This window comes from Phoxinus phoxinus (genome assembly GCF_949152265.1).
Source record: "Phoxinus phoxinus genome assembly, chromosome: 15".
Taxonomy (NCBI): Eukaryota; Metazoa; Chordata; class Actinopteri; order Cypriniformes; family Leuciscidae; genus Phoxinus; species Phoxinus phoxinus.
In genome coordinates, this window is record NC_136890.1 from 4,091,992 (window position 1) to 4,118,418 (window position 26,427).

A 26,427-nucleotide genomic window follows, 5' to 3' on the forward strand; every position below is an offset into this window, starting at 1 on the left:
CGTATATAAATCCAGTTTCCTCTTATAGATTTAATTTAGTGTTAATGCAAGACATTTTCCCCAACTTTATTTAGCCTTCTCACATAAGCAGGACATTCCAGTCAATTGAAATGATACAACTTAAAGGTAGGGTAGGTAGGATTTATATAAAAACTTTTTACCAAATTTGATTAAACTTTCTATATATATCAATGCATAATTAAAATGTAAGTACTCTGATAAAAAGAGTATAAAAATCGAGTGACTCTAGACCGTTTAATCTTCATTAAACACAGCTCATTATTTCCATTCGGGACGAATCACAGGATTGGCTTGCGCGACTGTCACTCGACGTCGCCATGACTACCGCCGTTATTACTGGCTCTGCCCACGTGCGCGCAGTCGCGCACCCGTTTTTAGGTGGGAGTGAATGGAATTAATGAGCTGTGTTTAATGAAGATTAAACGGTCTAGAGTCACTCGATTTTTATACTCTTTTTATCAGAGTACTTACATTTTAATTATGCATTGGTATATAAAGACAGTTTAAACAAATTTGAATAAAAGTTTTTTTTCGACAATTCTGACCTACCCTACCTTTAAGAGGTTTAACTTTATGTAAGGCTATCACCTCTCTGACTTATATTTTTGTTTGCAGTTTGAAAATATGAAGATAAATTTCCAGCTTCTCCGCCTGTCCCTGTCAATCAAAGAGAGCCGAGAGAAGGCGGAGATAATCAAACTGTCCGTCATTGATCTGAAAGCCATGCTGGCTCAAAGACCCGCGGCTCAAGCTATAAAGTACAACTTCTCTTTTCAGTTCATATCATCTCCGTTAAACTGCTACTCTTTATTTTTTTGTTTACCACTTCTTTATTACGATAATTAAATGCTTGAATCCCACTTTTATGTGTTTAAAACAACTTAGCTGTTGATTACCCCAGAAAATACTTTTGATGTGTTCCTCAGTTTGTGAAACAAGCACAAAACTTGTTTACACTAATGCCCTTACAATGGAAGTCTATAGGGCAATATTAATAAATCTTGCAGTAACTTTCACATGATGGACACAAGAAAGGGAATTTTAGATAAAATGTACAAAATAATTAATATAAGTATTTTAGACCGGTGCCCATTTGGCTTTTTAACCCTTCAGAATGTCTTGCCACATACTCTTCCTTTGTGAGAACATTAGCGTGAAAGTAATTTTTGTTGATTATGATGTTGAAAAGATGTTTGTTTGTCTCAGATGTGTGATATATGTTTTTTTTTTCTTTCAGGATCTCTGTTCAGCTGTCAGCGTTTGAAGTGTCGGGTCTCCCACGAGGCAATTCGGCCCCTGTCCTGCTGTCGCCACGTCATGTGGACGGGATGAAAGACAAGACTCTTCTGAACCTCATGTTCGAGACGAACCCGCTGGACGCGAGTGCGGACCAGAGACTCCGCATCGAGTCCCAGGCGCTGGAGATCATCTATGACGCTGTGAGTGTCAGGAAGCATCTCTCTATGCCAGGGATTCACTCACTTTTTTAAGTTAAAAGTTAAATAATTTAACAACACATTTGCATAATCACGGTTCTCTGTTGTTGGTTAATGGTCACATGACATACAGATAAATAAATTATTAAATTTTTTAGGGCTGCACAATTTGGTCAAAATTATAATTTTCTCATTATGATCTGAAAAAAAGCTGTTTGATAAACGTTTAGGGCCCTATTTTACCGATCTGAAACGCAAGTATCAAACGCGAAACACAAGTATGTGGGCGGATCCCTGTCGCTATTATACCGGCGGGATAAACGACTCTTGCGCCCGACGCAAATCTAAAATGTGTTGGTCTGAAGTCGCTTCATTACTCATAGGTGTGGTTTGGGCGTAACGTGAAATAAACCAATCAGAGCGTCCTCTCACATTCCCTTTAAGAGCCGGCGCGCTTGTTCCACGGCGGATTGCTATTATAACGGCGGATTTGCCGGCACACGCCAGGAGCGGTTCACAGCCGAGGAGACCAACGTTCTCGTCAGGGCCGTAAAACACAGAGAAGTGACATTGGGGATGATGTGAGAAACCCACACAAATTATCTTCGGTTAAACAGGCGTGTAATAATTTGGATAAATGTGTAATCTAGATTTATGCCAATTTTTTTCCCACATCTTCATGGACACAACAATGATTTCCCTCGTGTGTTAATGTTTTTCCCTGTAATAATGTATGATTTGCAAAAATGAAAACTGCTGCGTTTGTGTAGATTAGAGAATTAAAGTGTGTGTGTGTTGTTCACACGCTACATAATGGCCAAGCACGCGCCCTTAAAATAGCATCTGAATAACGCGCCACTGTCTTTAGACTGGGTTTGTCCTGGTCAGTGGCGGAATTGTTTTCTCAAACTGCAAAATATCACTAGGGAGCATTTGCGCCGGAACATGCTCCTCTTTTCGCTAAACCGCATAATGGTATTGTGCCAGAAATAGTCAAATGTTTTTACATTATGCATTTCAGGGTTCATTCAAGCACTTTTTCCAGCACTTAAAAGCTCTAAATATTATCCAATGTAAATGCTATTTATTATTATTATTATTATTATAATTATATATATATATATTATTAATATATTTTAATATATTATATTATAATAGTAATATTATTATTATAGTGTATATATATATATATATATATAAAAAAAATTTAAACCATTTTTCTCAAAAAAATTTGGTTATGATTAACCTAATTATAATACTGTAGGTTCTCGTTACAAATCTGGTAAAATGGGGGGCGGATGGGGGTCTTGAGCCCCTGCCCCTTTTATCGCTAATAGTAAAGTGCCATTTTGGTTGTATTGCGGAGGTCTGTGCACGGCACTGCTGAACACCTATCTCTGGAAAAAAAGTTAATGTGAAAATAAAATGATCCTGCTGCCCATTGTGTTCCCAAATGCATGTTTTATGCGACTCAAACTCGCAGCACATGATGGAGATGAAGTGTGTGTGGAGCAGCATTGACTGTGAACTGGCTAAACACACCAAATCATGAGCGGCTCGTGTGTAACTGAACAGAGCAAATCGAAGCCTTTTGCAATTTGATAATCGATCCATCCAATCCATAATGTGGTAATTGTATTTTGATTTATTGTGCAGTCCTCTGGTTTTTAGTGATTTAGTAATTTTTTTATGATAGAAAGAATTACTCACAAACCTCTATGTGGGAAACCCTGCTCTGTGCTGTGGATGGGTCGTGGCATGTTTATTAAGTGTTTTTTTGTTTGTTTGTAGATGACAGTGAACAGTATGTCAGATTTCTTCATGCCTCCTAAAGACCTGCAGCTGGATGAACTGACCAACGCCACGCTCATGAAGCTGGAGCTGTTCAGAGACAAGACCTCCACAGGTGTGTGTGTGTGTGTGTGGACTCGCATGCCATGCACTCGTTTAACATGTTCACCTGACCGTTCTTGGCCAATGTAAGCGCCGATGCTGAGCATGTCGATTATAGGCAAGGGCCAAGCTATCATAACTGCAGATGTCTTATGCATTTTAGGCTTTTATAAGTTAAAATAACTTCTATTTATTTTAAATTACAAAAATATTTTCTATTTATCAAAAGTGTACCTTTTATCTGTGGTTATTAAATAGTAGCTAGTACTAAAACAGTGTTGTTCATTGTTGACAGGACTGATGTACATCATTGAGACTCAGAAGGTTCTTGATCTGAAGATAAACTTCATGGCCTCGTATGTCATTGTTCCAGAAAACGGCTTTTATGACTCCAAACACAACCTTGCCATTCTGGATTTGGGTAATTTCCAGGTAAAACCGGCTCACTGTTTATAATTTGTTTTTGGATATTATATTTTTTTTAGATTATAGAGATTTGAATTTTGAAGAAGTGAAGTGCTTTTCAAATCAGGCAAAACATGAAAAGTGTTTTGAATGTGAAGAAATGTGAATTCCCTGTTGTATCCCTGTCATATATATATATATATATATATATATATATATATATATATATATATATATATATATAATATATATCAAATCAGCATAGAGATAAGCAAAAAATCCAGGAAACTGTTGTTCAAAGTTATCTAAAAAAAAAAAAAAAGCTTTTCAAACTACAAAAGTAAGAATGGAAAAAAAGTCAAAATTAACTTCTCTACTGATTTTTGATAATTTTTGTATTATTAAATTGAAGAACTTAAAAAATTGGAACCATTCACTCCCATTATAAAGCTTGAAAGATATATATTTTTTATCCCTCATGTATATGACTTTCTTTCTTCAGACAAAACACGAACAAATCTCTGTGAGTCTATATAGTGCAAGTGAACGCTCGGTTTATGCTTGAAAAATCAAACGCAGCGATCCGTGTCTTCTCAAGTGTTTATGTAGTAAGCTGACCTGAGAACTCGTTTAGTGAAGATTTTTAGAACTTTTATCTTGTCAATGGAAAATCTTGTATAATATTTCCTGCTGTTTTGATTTTCCTTTTGTTTTATTTTTATTGTTTATGCAACTCTTGTATTTTTATTACTCCGTTTTTGTCATGAAGATGGACTACAGATAGATACTGACATGACATTAAAACTAATCATATTACTACTACTACTACACAGACGCATACCAATCGTTTCAACATTGATTTATCCTCTGGGGTCGTATTTTCATAAAAAACTTTGTTTGTGTTTATCAGAGGAAAGAAAGTCAAATCATTGACTTGCACTTTAAATATTTGTTTTCTTGCACAAATATAAATGGTGCTTTATACATTTAAATATATCTGTTTTATTATTTTAGAAAGTAATAAGTGTGTGTGTGTGTGTGTGTGTGTGTGCAGATGTCCAGTCAGAGCAGAGCTGACCTGCCTCAGCTGTCTGCGGTCAGCAGCACTATCGAGGACATCATGTCTCGAGCGTATGACAGCTTTGATATCCAGCTGAGCAGTTTACAGTTCCTCTACACCAAAGCAGGTGCGCAGACATGCACAATAACTGATCAAATGTAGACGTTACAGCGCTGTGGTTCATCATGCTGTGTGTCGGATCAGGTGGTGACTGGAAGTGGGCTCGTCCGCTGAGACAGTCTGCGTTCCACATCCTCGAGCCTGTAGACCTGAAGGTGGTCTTCAGTCGAGCCATGGTGGTCACGGACGCCAGAATGCCCAAGTAAGCAGGAATTTACATTTAACACGCTCCACTGTTTGAGCTACAGTACAGGAAAGCAAATGATCTTTTTATTTGCACATCACATATTATTAGGGCTGCCCCCAAATAGTTGACTAACCGTTTGTCGAGAAGAAGCTTAGTCGACCAAAATGTTATTGGGGGGGGGGGGGGGGGGGGGGGAGGTGGCAAAATCACACCGGCTGTAATGGACAGATCATTAACGGCCTTAAATCCAAACATTCGACTATTATTTATTGAACTCAAATATGGCTGATCACTTGAAACATGTAAGAAACAGCACTTTACAAGTCCACTCGCGCTAACGCTAGCCTAGTCAAATGTGCGCTATTATTAGGTGCATATTCAAGTGTTCGTGTGGAGAGCGTGTTTACTCCATAGCCCCTTTCACACAGAGATTACAGAAAATAAAATCCCGGGATCGTTTGATCGATCGTTTGCCCCTGTCAGGCCTTGCCCCACCGTATATCTGTGATCTTATTATTCCTTACTCTCCTTCTAGAGTTCTTAGGTCCTCTGATCAACGGTTTTTAAAGGTCTCTCTTTGTAATTTAAAATCGTGCTTTTTCTGTGGTAAGTCCCAAACTGTGGAATAGTCTCCCATTCCACGTGAGGTCAGCTCCATCGATTGCAACTTTTAAGTCTTATTTAAAAACGTATTTATTTTCTTTAGCTTTTGAACAAGTTATGTTTGTTTTGTTCTATGATTTTAATGTTTTTATTTTTTGTAAAGCACTTCGGGACAACGTCTGATGTTTTAAAAATGTGCTATATAAATAAAGTTGCTTTCTTGCTTCGATCTTGAGAAACCACACTCGACTCGAGCATTTTTTTCCGGATTTGGTCGTACACTAATGCATCGCGTACCGTTCCACAAAGCTGGCAAGCGCTCTCAGCTTCAGCGCTGGATAGTAAGGAGCTCCTGGTCTCTGCTTCATTCTAGTTTGCTGACATTTTTTCGTTCTTTCTTTGTTGATGACGAACACAAACTTTCTTCTAAGAGCAACAAAATACCCTTTTACGGCATTGGTCCTGGCTTTTGTTCACACAGCGCGCGTTCCTGGACTGATCCCGGCAATGTTACTAGGTCCCCATCCCGGTGTTGTGCCGAATTTCGACCCCCTGCCCAATTATTACCCCCCCTCGTTGAAGTCAGTACCTGATTGCCTAATCCTAACTCTAACGCCAATCCTAACCCCTCCCCCACAACTAATCCTAAACCTACCAATGCTAGGGGGGTAATAATTTGGCGAGGATCGAAATTCGGCACAACACCATTATCGATCCTGGCATTAATCCCGGGTTTATGTTTGCGTTCACACAAAAGGCACTCTAGCAATTTCCCGGGATCAATGCGCTGTGTGAAAGGGGCTCATGACATACTTACATTTAACTTAAAATACTCCATCATTTTTGGTCATACAAATAAGAGTAATGCAAACTGTAAAGGGTCTACTTTTATATCCGTGAACTCACAAAACGTGCTATTGTAAAATAATGGTGCTTTCTGTCGATTCAGTCTTGAACTTGAGTGAACCGAACATGAACCGAACATATTCACATAAATGAACCGAAACTCATGAGACATGAGAAATATTTCTATAGAAAGCTTGATATTTTTATATTTGAATGAACATAAATATTCTATGATTATGTAATCTATGCAATATGTGTCCACTACTGCGAAGACCACTCACCATTGTTGACTTAATCCTTGCAGCCGAAAACACAGAAAACATTACCAATAAATTATTAAAATGTTTATACTGTCTCGTTCAGTTTTTTTTCACGACACATTCATAATCATTACATTTGCTGGTGCGCCGTGGCAAGCTTTATGTTTGGATTTGTGTGCTATACGTATTTTATATAGGCAATAAAAGGCGCATTTTTATGATTTATGGCTTATTAATATAAACTAGCTATTAGTCGACTAATGGCTTAAATAAACAACTACTAGTCGTCTAGAAAAATCTGCATTGGTATATTTGTACCTAAGATATTTTTTCTCTCTTCAGGTTTAAGATTTATGGTGAGCTCCCTCTGCTGTCTCTGCGTATCTCTGATGATAAAGTGCGTGGCGTCCTGGCGTTGCTCAGAAGTATTCCTCTTCCCGAGAGCCGGCCCGCTCCTCAGACCAGAGGCCCACAGGTTACACCCAAGGTAATTAAAATAATGCTTATGGGCAGGGCTGTACGTTAAAGGTGCAGTATGTAATTAATTGACTCTACTAAAGCATAAAAATACCACAATATGTTTGCAGATATTTAGGAAACATGTTAAGTTCACTCGTTTCTCTGAAAAACACTTCCACAGCCAGTTATTTATTTTACACGTTCCGTGTTGTCAGGCGGTTTCTGTTTTGGTCTGTGTGACTCCGCCCACTGCCAGTTCAGCCAATAGTATTTTGACACCCGGGATGCCAGTTGGCGGGGAACACAGCGTATCGCAGCCATGGAAACGAGCAAACAAACTGCGTCAGAGATTGCAGATTCCACACAACCTAAAAAGCCTTGATATCCATCTAAAAATCTCTATGAACGAGAGTATATTAAAACACGGATAAATCAACTTATTAACTAGTCTCCTCGAATTTCGGTGTCAATTGCGCTTGTTCCTGTTGCGTGTCCTCAAACTGGCAACCCGCGTGAGTGTCTGGCAAACAACGATCTCTGATATTTTGAATTTGGACTGCAGTACCTATTTCAACCACTTGCTGTCATTCTTACAGACAGCACCTTTAACTTTTTTTTTTACACAATTAGTATTTAGTATAAAATGTCTGTTAGCATCTATAAATACAACCACAAGTAGTGCAGTTCATCACTTAAGCCACTTATGTGGTTTTAAATCAGATACATATCCGATATCTGGACATCCGACCTACATCTAAACACGCATATCCAATTCCTCTTTGATTTCCAAGCCACTACAAGGCGGCGTCGACACGTTTATTCACAAAGATAGCTTTTCAATGTTGTATTATGAGGCAGACGTGTCTGTATGCGCTCGCTCACAGCTTTTTATTGAGGTGGGAACTTTACATTTATCTTTGCAAAGAAAAGAAATTGCGTGAACCCAGACACATTCAGGAGCTGGTTTTTAATCTCTGCCCGTGACTTAAATAAAACAGCTTCACTACTGAAAGCTACATTATATTTATCAGCAATGAGGTGATAACTTCGCTTTCATTAAACCAACAAGCTTTACTATTAGGTTACTTTTGGTTTACCAATATCACTAATCACAATCCAAACAACGTTCATACGTTTTGGTTGAGCACTTGAAAATACTGCTTAATTTTCCTATGAATCGTTAGAAAGGTCTAAAGTTTTATTATAAAGTATTACAATTATTATGAAAAAATGTATTTATTAACTTATGCCTCGACTGGGAGACAAAAACTCCCTTCTCTACGCTGGAGGAAAAACTTTTGGATTCACATTTAGGGTGTACTCACACTAGCCAGTTTGAACCGTGCCCGAGTGCGTTTGACCACCAAAGCCCGGTTCGTTTGACTAGTGTGAGTGCTCCGAACCGTGCCCGGGCGCGGCTCGATTAGCCGGCCCTGGCCCGCTTGGAAGAGGTGGGCCAGAGCACGGTTCAGTTGGACTCGGGCGCGGTTCGCATGCAGTGTGAGCGCTAACCGTGCTGGAGCACGGAACAGGACGTCACGGTTTAACAGGGCGCGCTTGACAGGGCAGAGAGAGAGAGAGAGAGAGAGAGCGAGAGAGAGCCCCGGCCGCGCGCGCGCACTCACCCGAGCGCTGTCTGCTCTCTCTCTCCCTCGCGCATATTAATCAAAATCAATTAATACGATGGTGTCGAGAAAAAAAAAACAGTGATTAAATGTTTTATGTGTTGACAAATCTTGTGCGATATCCTAAAGTGCCGAATGCATTGCTGTTTTTTTCTGTTTACATTTCATGGTGTGACACTTCTCTTCATTATGCACCATATTGACGTAAGCGTGCTCCGGCACGAATGCTGAAACCCTATGTGAGTGCAGGCCAGAGGGGGAGTGGGGAGGGGGGACAATCGTACTCGGGCCCGGTTCATGGCAACCGTGCCTAGTGTGAGTACACCCTTACTTAAAATTTAGAGAGAAGTATTTTTTTTTTTTTTCAAAATAGGGTGTTGTTGTGAGCAATAGTGAGTACACACATGTAATGTAAAGTCTGTTTCATTCATACTCGTAGCCGGAGGCCGCCCTCGCGCAGAAAGTCCACAAGTGAGACTTATACAAGTCATAAAACTTTTGACGTTCCAGGAAATAATTTATGTGGATAAAGACATCCAGCTATCACGGTCGCTGAGCAGAACACAGATCGAGACGTTTTCACTGATGGGACATAAAGACAATAAACATATGATTGCAACAATATATGGTTTAAATGTGTTCTTCTAGACCAGGGATGTTCAACTTCGGTCCTGGAGGGCCACTGTCCTACAGAGTTTAGCTTCAACCCTGACAAAAGCTCTTTTCTAGTAATCCTGAAAACATTGATTAGCTTGTTCAGGTGTGTTTAATTAGGGTTGGAGCTAAACTCTGCAGGACAGTGGCCCTCCAGGACTGAAGTTGAACATCCCTGTTCTAGACATCTCAGGTTTTTTCATAAGAATAAAGTATAGTTATAATGCAATGCTTATCGACACCCTAAAGAAAAAACCTATACCAAAACGTATTTAAAGTACATTTATTTCATAATAAGTATACTACAAATATTAACATATTTACTGACATATCGCTTGAGACTTGCTGATATAAATATTATAATCCAACTTTATTTGGAGTTCTTCTTTATTGCACAATGCACATGCTAATATTAAGCCTTAAATGTGTTTTAATATCATTATTGGTAAGGATCTCTGTACAATATCAGCCTTTAAATGCAAGATATTTAAATTGTACCTAAAGTATACTTGCAATAGTTCACTTTAGCACAATCATATACTTCAGTATATCTTTAGTTGAACTTCAGCACTATTTCTGGATAACTAAAGTACATTTAAGTAAAAAAAATTGTGTTGTTCCAATGTAACAGACTTTACATATAGCAATATAGTATAATAAAAAGTACAACTGCAGGGTATTTATATAAAGTATTATGTAAATGTAGTTGTAATATACTTAGTGAAATAAATGTATTTCAAATACATTGTAGTATATTTATTTTTCAGTAGGGGAATACTGTAAAATAATATAATTTCTGCCTCGTTCTACGATATGAAGCCACATCAGATCACAAAGGAAGTTATTTAAAATACTCGACACGTTATGAAGCGAGTTCGGAGTAAAAACATGTCATTAAATGTTTTCTTTTATTGGACCGCAGGTTTGTAAACGCTTCTCATTACAAGTTTTACAAACTGATCGATCCGCTCTGATCTCTGTGAGTTTTGCAATTTTGGTTTAATATTAGTTAATCTTGCAGCCCTTCATTAATCTCACACATAAACGAGCACTTGACACTCTCACGACACACAAACCTCTTATCAGTTATTTGACTGTATAATAACATTTACTTGAACGAAGGATGGATGTGGATTATTGAAATTAAATGATATCGCTGATATAAGATATTACACAATAAACAAAATACTGTATGTGCATTATCAGCTGAAAAGACTGGACATGCATCTTCCATCTGCTATCAATGTTATTTCAGTATATATATTTTTTTATGTACTATAATAGTATTTATTTATATTTTATATTGTTTTTATTTTAATTTTAGTAAGCTTTTTAGTTATTTCATATTAGTAATTGAATATTTTTTTATATTTCTTTTAGCTTTTATGTGTATTTATTTCAGTTTCTTCAAAGGTTTATTTTATTTCTGTCATTTGCCAAGACTAACTAATTTCTAATTTTCATTTTGTAAGCTTCCTTAAGTTTTTTTTTTCTTCAAATGTTTATTTTTATATTTCAGCTTTATTTCTTATAACGAAAACTATTTTTCATCATTTTAGTCTTAGTTAACTTAACAGTAACAACACTGTCTGCTATGTCACAATTTATAAAATCTCAAGGTTAATTGATATCTTTGTTTTAAAAAATCATTCAAAATGACACAAATTCTGGATGAATATAACTGCATAGTTTAAGCTATGTTGTAATAATAAAATTAAAAAAAATTGGATAAAGCAGGTATTTGGCTATTTGCCGATTCAATTCACAAGCTTTTGATTCTGATCAATATAACTCATATATAACTCAAATGGACATATATCCATTTTGTTTGCAAATGAGGTTTTCTAGCGGCTATGTGATACTTTTTGCTTTTTCCACATCAGTCCTCTAAACAAGGCAACACGCCTCAGCTGACCCCCCGAAGACCAGCCATAGATGACCTGCGTGCATCCATCATATATGGCTCAGGTCAGACACGCATCCATACTGTACAAACAGAGTTTCACATTTACATGACTGAACCCCAGTGATCAAATACAGAGATCTACTCAACATCTCAGCATTGAAACACTGTGTGTGTGTGTTTTTCAGAGGAGGAGCTGTTCTTCGACGCCCCTAGCTCCCCGACAGAAGACATGCAGTTCTTCGAGGCCTCGTCGGACTCTCTGCAAGGCTCTGCCTCTGATAAACGTCTGGCCATGGTCCTGAAAGACCCCAAGAAAAACATGACCGAGTTCCTCCTGAGATTTGAGATCAACAAGGTCTGATTATGTCCTTGTCAACTTAAAGGATTAGTTCACTTCAGAATTAAAAATTCCTGATAGTTTACTCACCGCCATGTCAACCAAGATGTTCATGTCTTTCTTTCTTTCTTCATCATCTTAGATGACATGGTGGTGTGTAAATTATCAGGAAATTGTCATTCTGAAGTGAACTAATCCTTTAAGAAGAGCATCTAGTTATCTTTCCTTCCCTTATAGAGATGATAACAGATATGACATTTTCTTAACATTTCAAGGCTCCTCCAATCACTCTTGTCTTTTCCCTTTTATCCCTCTTTTGTTCCTTTTGTTCTAGCTTTCCGTCCAGCTGTGTCGTTGGTCACACAGACAAGAAGTGAGCGTTCTGCATCTGTTCATTGATGGATTAGGGACAGAACTCAATCTCCGCACGTTTGATATGTCGTCAAACACTTTCCTGCGGGAGATCTGCCTTGAGTGTTCAGAGTACTTGGGTAAGTGCAATGCGCAAACACTGAATAAAATAATACTTTTTTTCTCAGCGTGGACGCAATAAACGGCAACAGTAAAGACATTTAGAATTTTACAAAAGATTTCTATTTCAAATAAATGCTGTTTCTTTTAACTTTCTATTTGTCAAAGTATCCTGAGGAAATGCATCACAGATTCCATAAAAAAATATTAGGCAACATAACTCTTTTTTACGGAAGCCCTGAACCGCAGCGTAAAAAAAAAAAAAAATAGAGCATTTCGGGAATAAAGTCGAAATATTTCGGGAATAAAGTCAGAATATTTCGGGAATAAAGTCGAAATATTTCGGGAATAAAGTCAGAATATTTTGCGAATAAAGTCGAAATATTTCGGGAATAAAGTCTGAATATTTCGGGAATAAAGTCGGAATATTTCGTGGATAAAGTCGGAATATTTCGTGGATAAAGTCGGAATATTTCGTGGATAAAGTCGGAATATTTCGTGGATAAAGTCGGAATATTTCGTGGATAAAGTCGGAATATTTCGTGGATAAAGTCGGAATATTTCGTGGATAAAGTCGGAATATTTCGTGGATAAAGTCGGAATATTTCGTGGATAAAGTCGGAATATTTCGTGGATAAAGTCGGAATATTTCGGGGATAAAGTCGGAATATTTCGGGGATAAAGTCGGAATATTTCGGGGATAAAGTCGGAATATTTCGGGGATAAAGTCGGAATATTTCGGGGATAAAGTCGGAATATTTCGGGGATAAAATTTGGAATATTTCGGGGATAAAGTCGGAATATTTCGTGGATAAAGTCGGAATATTTCGTGGATAAAGTCGGAATATTTCGTGAATAAAGTCGGAATATTTCGTGAATAAAGTCGGAATATTTCGTGAATAAAGTCGGAATATTTCGTGAATAAAGTCGGAATATTTCGGGAATACAGTCGGAATATTTCGGGAATACAGTGGGAATATTTCGGGAATAAAGTCGGAATATTTCGTGGATAAAATCGGAATATTTCGGGAATATTTCAGGAATAAAGTCAAATTAAGTCAAGTGCACTTAAAATGTATCCAGAACATATTTACGGTGAAGAGGGAGACGGTATGTTTACTGTTAAGTGTTCTCTTGGTCCAGTTTACATGATTTTTTTCTCGAAATATTTCGACTTTATTCTCAATACTAGATTTTTTTTGGGGGGGGTTTCTACTGATTTTTTTTTTTTTTTTACGATTCGGTTCAGGGCTTCCGTAGTTTTTAACATTGATTTCTGTAAGCAAATCTAAAAGTTGTGTGTTTGTGTGAAGATTCTGAGGACAAGAAAGTTCATATTATCACCACTCTGGACAATACCGAGGAAGATCTGCTCACTTTGGAGTATGTCAAGGTACATTTGCTTCATCATATTTATGTGTCGTGTTCCTTTGGTTTCAGGTTCTGTATATTTACTGTATAAGAGCTGTTTGTCATCGACATCGTGAAGCATCAATCTCTCTCGGACAGTTTTCATGACGGTGTCTCTCTGCTTGTGGATGTTAAAAGCCTAGTTGGTCTTTATGTAGAGGGCATTTTCTAATTTTAGCTTTAATAAGCCAAACATTAGCACAAAATTAGACCTAAAAAAAGACTACCGGTAGTGACTCATGATGCATAACTCATTTAAAAAAATAGTCAAACTCTGACAGCATGAATTTAGACTAATTATGTATAATAATAATTAATTATTTGAAGACTATTTGATTATTTTTCTTGAAATCATCCTGTAGTCCATGAATTTGACATATCTTTCCAATGCAATATTGTGAGAATTATAATGACGACATGCAGTACCATGCAAAAGTCTTGGGTACGTTAGTATTTTCACCTCCCAAATAATGTTTCTAAGCCAGGTATTTATATCTTTTGCTGTAGTGTGTCAGTAGGAAATATAATTTTACATTTCCCAGATGGACTCGATGTTGGTGAGATCAGAACATACCGACTGGGATATTACAATTGTTACGTCTCCCACTTAGTCTAGGGATAAAATAGGGAACGACGAACAAACAGTGGAGAGACTTTGAGGATCTCCAACTCTCCAGTCCCAGATTCACAAAATACACCAACAACCAGTTTCTATTTGAAATGGTGTGTCTGCCTTTTATTGTTCCACTTAGCAGGGGTTAGAAAAATAAAGAGAATCTTAAGTAAAGGAACACATTACCAAATAAATCCAAAACCAAAAGTATTACCTCGGGAAGAGGGCCCAAATCAAAAGAAACTCAAAAACCTCTACATAAAAGGAGATAGCATTAACTTACCTATACAAAACAGAAAACAAAAACAAAACAACATATAACTTCCCTCACTCCCTCACTAACCATTAAACAAGAGAAAAGTTATAGGTATCCTCCACCCTACATTATCCATAAACTCTTTACTAAACATAAAAGAAAAGAATAGCAAATCTAAGAGTCACGTTAAGATTCACACATTGTGACCACACACACCAAGCGCGACCAGCGCTCACTTGTCTGGGCTTGGAGAGCGGAGCAACCTCAAACGCCGCGATATCTCTTTCCTGCCTCAGCGCTCTCTCTGCTGCTTTGTAGTAGACTCCTCAGGACACGCACCAATCAGTGCACGGACAGTGCTCACAGGTTAACGAGCACAGGTGGTAGCCCTTAGTCCTATTAGTCAGACACACGAGAAAGAGAGAAAAACATACGCACAGAACACTCGATGTAACAGACACACAATGAATACATCCTTAGACGTAACACTTGATTACAAACACAAAATGAATACGTCCTTGGACGTAACACAATTAATGGCAAAATGAATGTTTTTGATCATGTAAACTGATATTTCCTACTGACGCTACAGTAAAAGATATAAATAACTTGCTTAAAACCATTTTTTTGGGGGGTGAAAATACTAACATGCCTAAAGACTTTAGCACAGTACTGTATATTGTTATGTGATTGTATGAGCACACGCCTATGCATAAGATTATCCCAATAATACCCTATTCTTTTTCAGGCGGACAAAAATGCACCAGATTTTAAAACGATGTATAAAAATACAGAGCAACTAATCAAGGTAAGCTTGTTCACAAATCAGAGCTCAGAATTACTTTACAGGTAATGCGATAGCCAATCAGATCACAAAGCTTATAAAATTGGATACTAATTTCAAATCTTTGATCTGATATAGTTATCACAATTACTTCAAATCAATCATAGTATCCAAATATAACTTTGGTATTGCCAGTTTCGTAAGTGACTTGATACAATAAAAACAACAAGGCTGAAAATCTGGGGTGGTAAAATGCCATTTTCACAAGATGTAAAATAAGTCTCTGATGTCCCCAGAGTGTGTATGTGAAGTTTTAGCTCAAAATACCCGACAGATATTTTTATATAGCATGTTAAAATTGTCACTTTTTGAGGGTGAGCAAAAACGCACCATTTTGTGTCTGTTACTTTAAATGCAAATGAGCTGCTGCTCCCGACACAGGGGGCGGAGCTTCAAGAGCTCGTGTCCTTTTACCTCACACACACATGCACTGAAAATTTCGAAAACTTTTAGCCTTTTATGTTTAAACTGGAGTCAGAAAGATGGAGAGACTCAAGAAGAAGTGACAACATGTAGAAGCAACAGGACGTCTTTGAATGGTTGAATTTTCTTGATGAATTTATGCAGCTGATGTGTAGTTATCTTCTAGTCATTGATTAGCATATTCTGTCATGATAATCTATAAATCTATAAATCATTCGAAAATATTACCGGGTTTCTATTGATACAAAGCTTAATGCTAATTGGTGAAGTATCCCTTTAATATTTGCACCAGGTGAATTTCTCCTCGCTGGACGTGCACCTGCACACGGAGGCGCTCCTCAACTCCATGAACTTCCTAAATAACCTTCTCCCGCCCATGAAGAAAGAGGGACAGGAGGAGCAGCCCGTCCTTCCCAAGGAGGAAGAGGAAGAAGAAGAAGAGGAGGCAAAAGTAGAGGATTCTGCTGTTACAAAGAAATCTTGTAAGAAAGTCAGATGTTTATTTTTTATGGTTCTTTTATATTGTCATGATAGCATTTTAATCTCATATTGTTGTCTTTTCTTCAGCCTATAAGAAGTCAAAGTTCGAGGACGTGGTGAATTTGCATATCCGAGCAGACCTCAACTGTCTGAAGGTCTTCATAAGAGGAGAGAAAGCCAGGATCTCTGAGATCAGCATAGAGGGTAATACACACTTCTGTAGGTGCAAATAAACACAATAAAGTTGGGATATGATCCAATACTGCATGTTCTCTCTTTTAACACAGGACTCGTTTCTGAAGTTCAGATGAAAAAGTCGTCGGTGGAGATTCTGGCTAACCTGAAGAACATTATAATTCTGGATTGTGACAAAGAGGCACTCTATAAAAAGGTAGAAAATGCTGTACTTTTTAAGGATAAATAAATCATAGAATGGGAACTAAATTGGCATAAATAATATTGTTATACAATACTAGTATTACAATTAAAATAAGGCTTTTAAACACACATTTTACATTTGACTCACATTTTATTGGTCTGAAATAAAAGTGTTGTTTAATAGATTATACAATTCTTTATTTACTTTATTTCTAATTTTTTGTGTAAAAAGAAAAAGTGAATAAATAAAAAATCATGCTATAAAATGTATGGGAGAATAATTGTGTAAAATGCTGCCACATTAGTACCATGATATTTTTCACATCATCTTATTGACTGTTGGCTAAAAAATGTTTTAACCGTTTTTTAAATGTAATTTTTAGGGCTGTCAAAAGATTAATCGTGATTAATCACATCCAAAATAAAAGTTTGTGTTTACATAATATATGTGTGTGTACTGTGTAGAATTATTATGTATAAATACACACACATTCATGTATATATTTAAGGAATAATTGCATTTATATACTGTATATACATTTATATAATTTATATTATATATAAATATAACCAATTTTTCTTAAATATATACATGATTGTGTGTTTTTTTAATATATATATATATATATATATATATATATATATATATATATATATATATATATATATATAAATAATTATACACAGTACACACACATATATTATGGAAACACAAACTTTTATTTTGCGATTAATCTTTTATATTTTTTTATTTTATATTGCGATTAATCGCGATTAATCTTTTGACAGCCCTAGTAATTTTGTATCATTCATAAGAAGGAAGGAGAGTGTGTGAGTTGAAATGGATTTAGGCTAATGGTGTAATGATGATGATATGTAGGCAGTGTCCATCGCGGATAAGGAGGTGTTTGATTTCCGCATGGTGAACCATGTGGATGCAACGGAGGGCGACGCCTATACAAACATGATCATTGTGGACACCAGTGTCACTTTGACTGTGGGCTGCATTCAGGTTATTTTCCTCAACAAGTTTGTGTCCTCGATACTGGTAAGTGTTCATCTTGTACACTTCTGCATCCACCATTCTTCCCATACAAAGAAAGTTAGTTAAAAAAAAAATAATAATAATACTGATATTGATAATAACAAATTTTATTCTATTTTTATTTAGCACCTATAACTTATGCATTTAAAAACGAGGAGAGGGCCTAGAACTGAGCCTTGGGGGTCGCCCTACTGTGTCTTAAAGGCACAATATGTCGTTTTTCGCCGCTTGCGCTGTTTTATCATTTATATTTGTCTGTTGAAAATTGTTATAACGTTACTCCGCATTCGCTCGGCGGCTGATATGAGCACACTGCAGTAATCTAGATCGATATTAGAATATCATATTAATAAATGCTGGATGCTTGTGTTGCTAAATGGCATGCAATTAATTTTAAAACATTGTATGATGGAGAAAATGCAGCATTACTGTTACTAAAAATAAAGCTGCATCTGATTGTTATGTTAGAAAATCAAGAAAACAAGCGATTCAAACAATAAGACTAATAACATTGTTGAACTAAATGTCAATTATTCATTTTCTGTCTATAAATGTATCCAAACAGTTGTTCCCTTGTCTAATAAAACATAATATATTAAAGCGTCTTTGGTAGAGAGTAAAGCAGATACGGCGCCACAATGACACGGTCCGTGTTTTGGTTAAAATTGCTTATTTCTCTGGATTTAAACATTCTTAGAAATATCTAGGATAATGTTAGTACACAAGTCAACAATATACAGGTGAAACTCGAAAAATTTGAATATCGTGCAAAGTTAGGCCCTGTTTACATGAGAACGCTCGCGGGCGAAACCGTAAAAATATTTTATCGGATGCGCCTTTCGTTTACACGGCGATGACGTTTCGTTTACACGGCGAAGACAGCAGCTTTACCGTATTAAACATGAAAAACTGTGTCAGCGTCTTTCACTTTCAGTGCTTCACATTGCCACCTAGCCGCCTGGAGTGCACACTACATCCAATTTCACACACTTTTGCGTCACCATATGCACGCAGATTTCCCCCCAATAACACTCGTCTAAACGCAGAATAAAAAATGAACGCAACGCCACTTTTGCGTTTTCTCTTCAGATCGTTTCCGTGTAAACATAGCCTTAATTTATTTCAGTAATTCAACATAAAAGGTTAAACTAATATATTATATAGACTCATTACATGCAAAGTGAGATATTTCAAGCCTTTATTTGTAATAATTTTGATGATTATGGCTTACAGCTTATGAAAACCCCAAATTCAAAATTAGAATATTGTGAAAAGGTTTTCATAAGCTGTAAGCCATAATCATCAAAATGATAACAAATAAAGGCTTGAAATATCTCACTTTGCATGTAATGAGTCTATATAATATATTAGTTTCACCAACTGAAAATACTGAAATTAACTTTTGCACGATATTCTAATTTTTCGAGTTTCACCTGTATATCACACTGTTCTAGTGTTTTTTGGAAATTTTAATCCAAAAAGCTTACATAGTGTGCCTTTAATAGAAACAAATTGCTACTTGGCAAGTAAATGTTGTTTTTCTTAACTTACTCTGTAACTTTGAAAATCACAGCGAGTTGAATTTTTTGTCTAATGGTCTCTCCCTCTCTTTATTATTCCTCTTCAGGCATTTATCAATAATTTCCAGGAGGCTAAAAACGCGTTGGCGGAGGTGACGGCCCAGGCGGCAGAGAAGGCAGCCACGGGGGTGTTGGAGCTGGCAGAGAGAAGTACACGTATCTCCCTGGACGTAGACATCAAAGCTCCAGTTGTCTTCCTCCCACAATCCTCTGTTTCCCACAATGTCATTGTGGCAGATCTGGGTTTAGTGACTGTAAAGAACCGCTTTGAAATCGTCTCCTCGCCAACACACACCAAGATCCCCCCTGTCATGGACATCATGGCTGTCGGACTGAGTGATCTTAAAATGTACAGGTTAGGAGAGTATTACGAATTTTTAAACACATTGACTAATTTGAGTTAATTAATTTAATTTAACTGCCCGGAAATTTAATTTTCATTGCTTGATGAATGATGTTTCAAATTTTTTTTTGTATATATATATATATTTTTTCAGGACCACATTCAGTGATGGACAATTTATAGGTGAGATTCAGTTACTCAAACCGGTCAACATGGACCTGTCAATCAAACGCAATCTCGCTGCTTCCTGGTATCACAGCATTCCTGACATCCAGATCAATGCACACCTCAAACCCATGAGCGTAAGAGCATATATGTGTTTGTGATTATTTCTGTGTGTGATTTATAGGCATAAGGGATGTTGCAGCTAATATTAATGTGTGTTTCTTGCAGCTGATCTTGAGTCAGGAGGACCTAACGATAGTGCTGAAGACTCTGAGTGAGAATCTGAGTGAGACTTCTGGTGATGTTTCAGCTCCATCCAGCTCTGATAAAGGAGACACCGTTTCTACCAAAGATTCTCTTGGTTCTGGAGGTATAAAAAACACACAAACACAGATCGTGAAGCTTAGCATATTTCTCAACTCAAACTAGAAACAACAACAGTGTTGTTTTTGGCAGCCCTTTTAGTTTTAGTCTTAGTCTTTTTGACGAAAATGCTTTTTAGTTTTAGTCACATTTTAGTCACTTATAAACTTGATAGTTTTAGTCAAGTTTTAGTCGACGAAAACGCAAAAAGGTTTTAGTCGACGAAAACACAAAAAGGTTTTAGTCAATTTTAGTAAAAAAAAAAAAAAAAAAAAAAGTAGACTAGTCTTTAACAAATTAATTTAGGTTAACAACAGTTAACCTTAAAACCTTTGTATAATAAACTAGACTTTCTGAATAATTCGATTGGTTGGGTCCTTACATGCGCTTCGTGAGGCACACACACACACTAGCACACACACGCAAGGTCTCTCGCTCCCTTTCTCTGCTGTGCGCGCGCTACAAATGCGCGCTCTTGCTTGCTCGATCTCCCGGGAGTTTAACTAATTTGCGGGCAATTCTGAAATCGTACATTATGGTATTTTTTTCATTATTGATCGTACAGAGTTCAAAATTATCGTATTTATAGGCAGAAATGACATGCTTTGTGAACGTCAGACTTATAATCATTTTCATTCCATCTCGTCTCGTCAACGAAAACTAGAAAACGTCTCGTCATGTTTTAGTCACCATGGAGCCATTTTTAGCTAATCATCGTAACGTTATCGTCATAAAAAAAAGGTGCGTCAACGAAATAATTGCGTTATCGTCATCGTTGACGAAAACAACATTGAACTCAATGCACTGTGTTTTCAAATTAAATTAAACATTACATCTTTGCATTACTGCAAACTTATTATTTGTCTCAATAGTACAATAGTAAAATATAAATGTCATATTTACCTGTGCCCTTAATGTCTAACAGGTAACAGGACATATACCGAAATTGAATAAAGTTATCAAACAGTCTGCACTGCATAAATGATAAATGAAATATAGACTAATCCTTATTAAAGCTACAAAAGTTCTTTAGTCAAGAGCAGTGAGTGTTTTTCTCAGTTCTCTTTGTTCTTTGATTAACTTTACTGACAGAAAGCTTTATTGGCTGCTGTCTTTTTAAGAGCTTGCCGCTGCTGACAGAGACGCTGATCTCACACGCGCCTAAACAACATGAAACCCATCACCAAAACACCACCAGCTCTAAACATAAATCACAAACTAAAAACAACAGAAGTCACTCCCATACCGGGAACACGCTCGTGAAACAAAATCATTAAATCAGCACAAAAACCTCAACATAGAACATAGTGAGTTGTGCCAGCGGGACCTGCCGACAGGAGCGGATGGGAAATAAGAGCGAGAGAGAGCTCCCGGACGTCAAACAGGGCGTCTTTATAGCGGTTGCCCAATCAGCAGCCAGCGGGACGCAACATGGCCTCTAGGGGAAACAGAAGAAACAGCAGGAGCATAAACGCACAAAGCAGCACAAACACTGTTCACTTCGCTCTTAATAGCGCAACACTCAACAAAACAGACATTTTGGCATAATTGTGTGTGTTATTGTAAGTTCAAGCATGAAAGAGAACTGTATTCTGGTGCGTGTCTCTTTATGTGTGTGTGTGTGTGTGTGTGTAACAGTCAGGATATTCACAGGCAGCGCAATCTTTTGTCTTGTTGCACATGAATGGTTTAAAAGAATTAGCATTAATAAGAGCGGGATCATATAATGTAACACTAGCCAAAGGATGACAAAAATAAATGGATTCTGCGTTATTTGCGTTAAATATTTTAACGCGTTAAACTGGACAAAAATTAATTGCATGCGTTTAACGTTGACAGCCCAAATTTATTTATTTCATAAAATCGCAGCATTTTGCATAATATAATCGCATAGGCTTGACATCACGATCGCGATATGATTAATCGTGCAGCACTAATATATATATATTAGGGCTGTTAAACAATTAATCGCGATTAATCGCATCCAGAATAAAAATTTGTTTACATAATACATTTTTGTGTACTGTGTATAATTATTTTGTATATATAAATACACACACGTTCATGTATATATTTAAGAAAATGTGTTATTTATGTATAAAATATTTATAATTTATAAATAATATAAATCTATATACATGCAAATATTTCTTAAATATACAAGCATGTGTGTGTATTTAAATATATAAAATAATTATACACAGTACTACACACACATTTATTACGTAAACACAAACTTTTATTTTGGATGTGATTAATCGTTTAACAGCCCTAATATATATACATATAATAGACATATATATATATTTATATTAAAATAAACTACTATTGTTGTTTACTAAACTACTACTATTACTATTTTTCAGGTTTGTAATAATTATCACAGAATTGCCCATGCATTTATCAATTCAAATTTTTTCTATTTTTTAAAAAAAGTATTGAGATCACATTACTGTACTTTTATTTTGTTGTAGGGACCACAGTTGTGACCGCAGCAGTGGTGGAGGGCCAGAAAACAGGCAAACTAAAGAACACTCTCAAACTGGACTTCAAGTTTGACTCCATGACACTGGTCCTGTACAGCCCGAACAACGAGGTGACGAGATACACTCAACTCGCAGTAGACCGTTAACACAGATAGTTAACATGAAACTAAGCTGAAATATTTAGCATTCTGGTTCAGTTTTTGTAATCTGTTTGTGTATAGATGCAGTTATCAGACTCCCGTGATGAGAGTTTGAAGTTGGCCGAGTTCACGTTGGGCACCATCTCCACCGCTGTGCACATGTTCTCTGACAGCTCCATGAAAGCCTCCCTCAAACTCACAAACTGTCTCCTAGATGACAAGAGACAGAGGGTGAAAATGATCACATCCAGGTAGATCACACACACTGAAGATGCTCCAGTTTGTGTTTAATGTTGTTTTATATGTACAAATGTAATGTCCTCCTGCCCCATACAATTGACATTAGAGTCATTGCTCATTTCCTGTGACGTAGCTGCAACTAATTGATAAAATCAGTAATATTCAAACAATTGAGTTATCGATTATTTGTTTCTGTGCATGGAGAACCTTTATCTTATATCACTAAAATTGTAGCATTTATTTGTAAAAAAAAAATGTGCACAAAACGTTTGCTTACATATACAATTAATCGATTAATTGATGAAATAATCAATTGACTAATCGATGAAAAGTTTCTTTGCTCTGTGCATGGTGAACCTCTTTATCTGACATCTTTAATGTTGAAACATTCATATTTTAAACCTTTTTTGCAGAAAATATACTCTTACATATCCAATTAATCAATTAATTGAAGAAGAAAAATCAATAGATTAGTTAATTACCAAAAGTTTATGTTCTGTGGATAGAGAACATCTTTATCTGAAATTATTAATGTTGAAACATTCATATTTTAAACCTTTTTTGCAGAAAATATACTCTTACATATCCAATTAATCAATTAATTGAAGAAAGAGTCAATAGATTAATTGATTATGAGAAGTTGTTAGTTGCATCGTTTTGGTAAATAAGTTGGTCATTGAGTCACTGAACGTCTTCTCTCATTTCATGCTGTTTTAGGATGATGGCGATGCGTCAGGGCAGGGAAGGCAATGTGATGGTAGAGCTGAGTTACCGCCAAGGCCGGGAATATACCGTCCTGGACACCCTGGTTCAGGACATCTACCTGTGTGCCAGTGTTGAGTTCCTGCTCACAGTAGCTGATGTCTTTCTTAAAGCTATGGCAGACGGCTTCTCTGGTCCTCCTAAGAGCAACAAACAACCCGTCAGTTCCTCTAAAGACCCAGGTTAGTGTTTTGAGGTCCAGGTACCACCTTGTTGAAGACAGTCTAAGTAAGGTGCAATAAACATGTTTTGCTATTGGCTGGGTTATTATCATGTACTAAGACAACATTTCTCATTTAGTTTAAGTTAAAGAACTAAAATTACTAAAAAGTAAATTGAAATATAGCTGATATTTGGTCAAACTGTTCAGAAGTTACAAGCAAAAAAGAAATCATATCTCGTGACCACTAGGTGGCACTGTGCTTAAACTGTACAGGTAGTCTAAGGTCATGTTTGTCACAACACGCACCAAGTTTGGTCAGAATGCGCTAAAGCGTTGCAGAGATATATCCTGAACATCCATTTTGTTGTTTTGTTCGTAGAATTAGTTCTCGTGTTAAATGAGAATGGTTTGACTAATTGACTTGAATTCCATGTTGTTGTTGTTGTTGGTTTTTTGTCAGCAAGGTCTGAGGATGATCTGATAAAATTTTCGTGAAAATCAAAGCAACATTTAAGGAGGAATTTGAAAAAAAATTTTTTTTAAGAAAATCAAAATGGCGGACAGGAAGTTCAGTCAGCTGTGGCAAAATGTATATCTATGTTCTTGGCATGACCCAAGGAATCTATTAAAACCAGTTTCATTACAATAGGCAATCAAATCAAAAGCTATTAGCATTTTTCTTTCTTTTCTTTTTTTTTTTTTATTAAACTTTTTGAGTAACTTCCGGTCAAAATATAGCATTTTACGACAAAATTAATAATGGCGGACACCCAAAATGGCCGATATGGGAACATTTAGTTATCATTCGAAAAGTTTTTCGTAAAATTTTAAATGGCGGAAACATTTTCATGACTAAATGACGTCATATGGTGCAATCGAATTGACTTGAGCCAACGAATCATAGGAAAGAATTTAGTTTTTAGCCCTTGCGGTATAAAAGTTATTAGCATAATGCAAATTTAGACACTTGGTGACGCTAGAGGGATTGAGTTGGAGTTTCCAAAATTGCTTTGGTTAAATTTCAGACTGTCCTCTATCAGTTTGCCAAATTTCAAAACTTTTTACCATACGGTTCTATGGGCTGCCATATGCTTAAGAGTGGAAGAAGCGCATACAATAGGTGCCGACACTAAAATAACACGCGCTATTTGATTTGTGTCTTTCTTTTGCTAGCGGTTCCTGCTCCACCAGTGGTTGCCAAAACTGAGATTAACGTTGTGGTGAGGAATCCTGAGATCGTTTTTGTGGCCGACCTCACGCGTGCTGAAGCTCCGGCTCTGGTAATGACGACGCAGTGTGAGCTGGTGATGAAGAGCGAGCCCAGCGGTCAGTCAATGACGGCCGCCGTGTCAGACCTGAAGGTGGTGGCGTGTCCGTTTGTGCGAGAGAAGCGCGAGAACAACGTGACGACGGTGCTCCAACCCTGTCAGGTGTTCTTCCAGAGCAACCAATCGCCTTCTCAGCCTCAGTCCATCGAGCTGTCCATCAGCTCCCTTACACTCAAGGTGATTTAGCTTTTAGAAGTCATTAATATCTTAAAGCTACAGTTGCAAAACGGCCTGTTTAATTCTGAGGGTCAGTTAGACGGTGTGAAACCGGGTCCTCACAGGTCCTTAAAACAGTTTTTAAATCAAATTTAAGGTAATAAAAAGTCTTAAAAATTAAAACTTAAAAACTTAAAAAGTTTTTGTTGAAAGAACATTATTGGCAGACTATGGAAATGAAAGTGTGAAATATGAACATTTTAGTTTCCCTGTCTGATACTAGAACCAATTTCTACTGTCTTCCTGTTCCCAAAGGTGTCTCCCATCATCATAAACACGGTCATCACCATTCAGTCAGCGCTGAGCCCTGCAGCCGAGACCCCCGAGGAGCTGGAGAGCCCCGTGCCACAGGACCTGTGGGAACGCCGAACCCTGCGAGACCTGAAGCTCTGGTTCCTGGAGGAAGGAGGAGAGGAGGTCACTCACTCCGTCATTCCTCTCATTCCTCAGGGAGAGTCTCTGAAGATGAACATCCACTCCATCTGTCTGACACTGGAGGCCGGCGTGGGCCATCGCACCGTGCCCATGCTCCTGGCCAAGGCCTCGTTCCAGGGAGACGTGAAGAACTGGAGTACTCTCATTAACCTGCACTGTCACCTGGACTTGGAGGTCAGAGGGTGTTGTAGTACGATGTAGGGCTGCGCGATTAATCACAAATATAAGAGAAATCGCAATATGGCTTATGATCTGCTATTGTTTTCAGCCTTTCAAAGTGGCTCGTTTGTCTGTATATGCTGCTTCTCCTCATATGAGTTTGTGTCACTTATTGGGCCCTATCTTGCACCCAGCGCAATTGACTTTGAACACCGACGCATGTATCATTCCTATTTTGCACCCGCGCACAGCGGACTCTTCCCTCCACAGACGCACGTCGGTAAATTAGGGAATGAACTTGCGCTCGCGGGGCGG

At 37.2% G+C, this 26,427-nt stretch overlaps 1 protein-coding gene across 2 annotated transcripts in view; it reads left to right on the top strand.

Moving 5' to 3' along the window:
• vps13a (vacuolar protein sorting 13 homolog A) overlaps positions 1-26,427 on the top strand; it is a 99,433-nt gene that overhangs the window by 19,068 nt on the left and 53,938 nt on the right. For both annotated transcript variants that reach the window (XM_079638352.1, XM_079638353.1), the window contains exons 17-40: positions 637-779; positions 1,259-1,460; positions 3,249-3,363; positions 3,646-3,782; positions 4,810-4,942; positions 5,020-5,137; positions 7,174-7,318; positions 11,453-11,537; positions 11,661-11,830; positions 12,147-12,303; positions 13,597-13,676; positions 15,311-15,370; positions 16,122-16,311; positions 16,397-16,513; positions 16,597-16,700; positions 17,568-17,735; positions 19,360-19,667; positions 19,810-19,957; positions 20,049-20,190; positions 22,658-22,779; positions 22,891-23,060; positions 23,767-23,993; positions 25,148-25,479; positions 25,774-26,127. In XM_079638352.1, the coding sequence (XP_079494478.1) occupies positions 637-779; positions 1,259-1,460; positions 3,249-3,363; positions 3,646-3,782; positions 4,810-4,942; positions 5,020-5,137; positions 7,174-7,318; positions 11,453-11,537; positions 11,661-11,830; positions 12,147-12,303; positions 13,597-13,676; positions 15,311-15,370; positions 16,122-16,311; positions 16,397-16,513; positions 16,597-16,700; positions 17,568-17,735; positions 19,360-19,667; positions 19,810-19,957; positions 20,049-20,190; positions 22,658-22,779; positions 22,891-23,060; positions 23,767-23,993; positions 25,148-25,479; positions 25,774-26,127 (3,927 nt within the window). The remainder of the gene's footprint in view (positions 1-636; positions 780-1,258; positions 1,461-3,248; positions 3,364-3,645; positions 3,783-4,809; positions 4,943-5,019; positions 5,138-7,173; positions 7,319-11,452; positions 11,538-11,660; positions 11,831-12,146; positions 12,304-13,596; positions 13,677-15,310; positions 15,371-16,121; positions 16,312-16,396; positions 16,514-16,596; positions 16,701-17,567; positions 17,736-19,359; positions 19,668-19,809; positions 19,958-20,048; positions 20,191-22,657; positions 22,780-22,890; positions 23,061-23,766; positions 23,994-25,147; positions 25,480-25,773; positions 26,128-26,427) is intronic.